We start from the raw sequence: 5,174 nt of genomic DNA on the forward strand, positions 1-5,174 counted from the left end.
AAAAACACTTCTTAAAAAAAAGTATGCAACTGGGGGAGCATGCTTACAATATTTACTCTTAAATATACTATAAATATACTCAGGACCTCCCTCACCGTCACCTTGTACCTTGTACTCTACTACCCTCTAGGGGTTACACAGAGCTACTACTTCAGACAACCAGACCCGGTCGATTTGGGTCCAGCTGTCTCAAATTCGCGGCTGGTCGAGTTGTCTTGGGTTGACATGTCTGGTGACCGATGGTAACATGTACTACGAGCCCATAATAATAATAATTATTATATATAATTTTTATTATTTTACGGTTTGCAAAAAAATGACAGAAAGTACAGTTTAATACAAATACAATCCTAAAAAGATTGAACCCAAGAAAGCACTCTGGCTTGTTTCCATTGGGGTCCTATTCAATTCATAGAAATTCACAGTGTACAAAGAACAAAGAGCTGTGATGAGTTTGTAACTTTATTGGCTTCTGTGTTTAATCCGTTTTATGTCCTGAACTTGTTATATAGCCTATATTAAACAAAGGTTTTGCTTTAATCGCAGTTTAGTTTATCTTCCCAACAATCTACATTTCGTAATCTTTGCTGGTGCAAGAACAATCATCCATCCAGTCCAGCAGATGGCAATAGCGACAACATTTCAGGTTTGCATAACCCGGAAGCAACAACCCGAAAACAATTCAAAATATTGATCGTAAGCTTTAATGTGTGAGTCTGTGTCTTTGATATTTTGTTGTTTGTGTGCAACACCGATCGAGGTCTGATTTGAGAGCGGTAGATGCTCCAAGATGTCTGGAACACTACAGCTTAGGTTTCTCATGCAGGAACGACTGACAGCGGCCGTTGAGGAGATCTTTGTTCTGGTTGAGAAAACCATCTCTGAATATCAGGACGAAGTTGTTCAGTCGAAGAGGGAGGTCGTCCTGCTGAAACAAGAGATAAAACAGCTGAGCACTTTAAAGCCTCAAGTACAGCTATGCAGAACAGGTATGGATATGGATGGTTATTCTTCCATTCACACCTAGAGCTCACCTAACCCCTGCTCATTCATTATGCTCAACATCTCATATTTGCCTCTGAGATGTTGTGGAGTTGAAGTAAATGTATTGTACACTGGAAATACTTCGGTAAAGTAAAAGTACCTCAAAATTGTACACCACTGATTAGTCTAAGCTTAACACCAGAAATGACCCCACAACTGTTTACTGTACATATAGGTTTTATGCTACTAGTGTTGATGATGTCTTGTATATTATTTTATGTCTTTAAATGTCAAAATTAAATGGAATACACAGGACCACAATGGAAACAAGCCCTTAGGGCATTTTGTGTTATCCTTTTAGCACCATTGTATAACCGTACCACTGTACTATTTGCAAACCGTTAATAAAGTATTCAATCAATCAATTAATATCCTTATATGAGGGTTTACGTTCTATAAATCACATCTACTCTATGAGCGTGTCCTGAACATAGATGGGCAGTGGATGAAAGACATCCTAATTATAAACGCTACACCCTTTGCTTTACGTTTAACACTGACCTACCAGATCACTGGAATTTGTCGTTTCATGGACTAATATGATATTTGTCTATTGTCTTTTTTTGGTGGTAAATTACTGCATTACAGTACATGTTCATAAGTCAGTAATGTTTTCTTTCTCCATCAGATTTCCAGTTTCCACCAGTCTCTGTGGAGGTGCTTCCTTTACAACAGCTGAACCCTAGGCACTGGCAGCAGCTGATGTCCAGTCATGAGGATATGGCTCTTCAGCAGTCCCCACCACAAGTTAAAGAGGAACAGGTAACAGGTAAATCAAGCATTTAACAGTACACATTATTTGAATACTTTAATATCAAACTTCAAACAGTACAGCAAGTACAAGTAATGCTAAAAGGACAACACAAAAAGCCCTCCGGGCTTGTTTCCATTGTGGTCCTATTAATGTATTCAATTCATAATCATGACATATACAAGACATTATACAATACAAATCCTCATCAATACCAGGAGCATTAAAAGGTATATTTACAGAAAACAGCGTGTTGGGGCTCAACTTGCTGGTGGTACTCTTTGGTGGCAAGCTAGAAGACTTATCTAGGTCCTGTTATGAACTAATATCTTCAGGCAATACTACTTGTCAACCAGGTGTCCTACCCAACACTATTACTTAAATTTCTCAATGGAAGAGACTTGCGAGACAACCTCCAACTATTGCATTAACAAACTACTACAGATTGGTTAAAATAATGTTTTATTCATTTAGATAAGTTCCGGATTGCAGCTTTAAAACGTTTTTATTTTTTTACCAGATCACTGGAATGAATTGGTGCATTGGACTATTATGATGACGTTCTCAGTTTTTTGTTGATTTTTATCAGTAAAAGTAATTGTTTGCTCTCTCTGTCAGATTCCCAGCCAGTCTCTGAGGAGCTGCTTCCTTTACAACAGCTGAACCCTTGGCAGGAGCTGATGTCCAGTCAGGATGATACGGTTCAACAGTACCCACAAGTAAAAGAGGAACAGGTGGACTTCAGCATTATTCCAGACTCTGTGATCAGTAGTTCCAACAGTGTGGCAAATGGATATGTTAGATCAGAAACAAACAGTGACAGTGAGCTGTTCCCTCCTTATACCTCTGTAACCGTGGCCACAAACCATGATGTTGTAAACAAAAGTAAAGAGAGTGAAGGACAGAGCTTGATGATATTTGACGGTGATATTTTCGGCATGGAGCAAAAGATTTGCCGTTTTTGCCGAAAGCAGTTTCACAGAGACTCGGACCTGAAAAAGCACGTGGAGGAGAGTCACATAGGAAAGAAACCCTTCAAATGTCCCAAATGTGAAAGGGCATTCGCTCGTAGAGACCAGTGGACTGTGCACTATAGAATTCACACTGGCGTTAAACCCCACTCTTGTGCTATCTGTGGTAAATTGTTTACTCATAGCCACAGCCTTACTGCTCACATGAAAATTCACACTGGCGTCAAACCTCACTCTTGCCCTGTTTGCGGCAAATTGTTTTCTGAGCGCTCAAACTGTAACGTTCACATGCGATTGCACACAGGTATCAAACCTCACTCTTGCCTTGTCTGCGGGAAATTGTTTTCTAACACCTCAAACCTTAAGGTTCACATGAGGGGACACACAAGAAATTGAACTAAACTAATGGAGGGGGCATGTTTACAGCACAGGTCTGCAAGAGGGTAAGCTAACTAAAAGAGGTACTGTGTGTGTCTGCTTCTGGAGCTAATCTCACAAATCACTGGACCGATCATCAGTGCCAAACTTTGTATGAACCCTGCCTGTGTTTCACATGTTTTATGCTTTTTTTATCTTATAAAAGGTATGTGATCTTGCTGAAAACACGCTCACATTTGGAGTTATAAATCATACGTCCGAGACGATTGACATCTTAGATGACTGATGTCACAGTCTGGCCATATAAAGTCTGAGATCCACGTCCAGAACCATGCCTGTGTGGACGTAATTTTAGTTGTTTTATTTATTTATTTACTACGTTTACTTTTATTGATACAGAGTGTACTCTGTACACTCGAGTTAAATGTATCTGTTTGTAAAATGAATTTGGAGGAACATGATTCACCAAGGGAATTGGGGATAATACTGCTATAATGTTTTGTAAATATAGCCTTTTTTATATCGAGTGGCTATTGTTTTGTTGTTGCTTTTATTTGGCAAACCCTCATCAGTGACATTTGAGCTCAGTGAATCCTTATCTCACAGGGGAGAGTATTTTTGTTTTAGTTCTTCTCATTTAAATCTACATATTGTTTATTTGTAAAAAATATATAAGACAGCAAAGCTTTATAAGTTTGTACTTTGTACTGTTGATCATTTGATCTTTCTTATGTTTTCTAAAGCCGAAGGTATTCTTATGTCCTTGCAATTTAATTTAAGTATTTGGCCAAATACAATATGACCTTTTTAACGACATAAAAATAAAAACCTTTTATCTCTTAGCATCCCAATTTGGGCATGTCATATAGGCGGAAAGAAAATAATCCAAAATGTTGAATTTTTTTTGGGTTAAGTGGTTAAAGGGGAGACTTTGAGTGTCCTTTAAAGTATTCCTCTTCAGGAAAAGTGGGTAATAAATTTGAATGTAATTTTTTGCCTGGTTGGAAGAGTGTATTTGATGTGATTGCTTCCTTTAAAGCTTAAAGCTTTAGAGTTACTATCACTCATAGTTACATATACTCATAGACAGTTTAGTTAATGAGTTATTAATGACCTGTTAAATGTTTGTTAATAGTTTGTTAATAATTTAAAACTATGCATAAATAGGTAATGGATCATGAACAAGATTGTAAACTACTTTATGAATAATTTGTTGTAGTTGATTAACAACTTTCAGTACAAGTAAACCCTCTCGCCATCCTAACATTATCAGTACTGCAAATGACAACACCAGAGCCCTCTTTTCTCTAGTGAGCCACCTACTACTGTACATCCACAGCTGGCCTCATCTGACCTTCCATCAGGGGACCAATCTAAACACACACTCAAGTACTGTACTTCAGTACAATTTTGAGGTATTTACTGTACTTGAGTATTTCCAATTTTCAGTACTTTTACTTCAACACTACATTTCAGGACGCAAATATTATACTTTTACTCCACTACAATTACTTGAAAACTTAAATGTAGATTTGATTATTATTACAAAACACTTCAGCCTATTTGATAAAAAGCAGATCTACAAGCTCAATGCGTCGCGATGCAAGCATTGGGAGCTTGTAGATACGCTATTTTCAAACGTTTTTTATGCATTGGAAAACTTGTGAAATGCGACAGCACTTCTACTTTTTAAAGTACATTTTGATACCAATACTTCTGTAGTTTTACTCAAGTAAATGCTTAATGCCGAACAAACATGTACTTGTAACAGACTATTTCTACAATAGGGTATTGATACTTTTACAGTACTTAAGTGAAACATTTGAGTACTTCTTCCACCATCACCACACAGACACACGCACGCGCGCACACACACACACACACACACGCGCGCGCACCCATGCACGCACACGCGCGCGCGCGCACACACACACACACGCACACGCACACGAACAGAGCGCTTGCTCGACAACAATCGCAGTGTGGAGTGTCCGTCCGTCCGGCCTATGGGATGTAAGTAAGCTGTAACC

The 5,174-nt window shown here is 38.4% G+C and overlaps 1 protein-coding gene across 3 annotated transcripts; it reads left to right on the top strand.

Moving 5' to 3' along the window:
* Nucleotides 1-561: 561 nt before the first annotated feature.
* On the top strand, nucleotides 562-3,989 carry LOC311058269 (uncharacterized protein). 3 transcript variants are annotated; one of them, XM_084075650.1, is made up of 4 exons: nucleotides 562-646; nucleotides 761-989; nucleotides 1,673-1,813; nucleotides 2,414-3,989. In XM_084075650.1, exons 2-4 carry the CDS (start codon nucleotides 791-793, stop codon nucleotides 3,160-3,162), a joined length of 1,089 nt encoding a protein of 362 aa, XP_083931776.1. In that variant the 5' UTR covers nucleotides 562-646; nucleotides 761-790; the 3' UTR covers nucleotides 3,163-3,989. The 3 variants fall into 3 exon arrangements, with proteins under 3 accessions (XP_083931776.1, XP_083931775.1, XP_083931777.1); XM_084075649.1 differs by lacking the exon at nucleotides 562-646 and having other exon boundaries at nucleotides 678-989; XM_084075651.1 differs by lacking the exon at nucleotides 562-646 and having other exon boundaries at nucleotides 678-989; nucleotides 1,673-1,806; nucleotides 2,414-2,606.
* Nucleotides 3,990-5,174: the final 1,185 nt, after the last annotated feature.

Source organism: Gymnoscopelus microlampas (assembly GCF_963454915.1).
Source record: "Gymnoscopelus microlampas genome assembly, chromosome: 13".
NCBI lineage: Eukaryota > Metazoa > Chordata > Actinopteri > Myctophiformes > Myctophidae > Gymnoscopelus > Gymnoscopelus microlampas.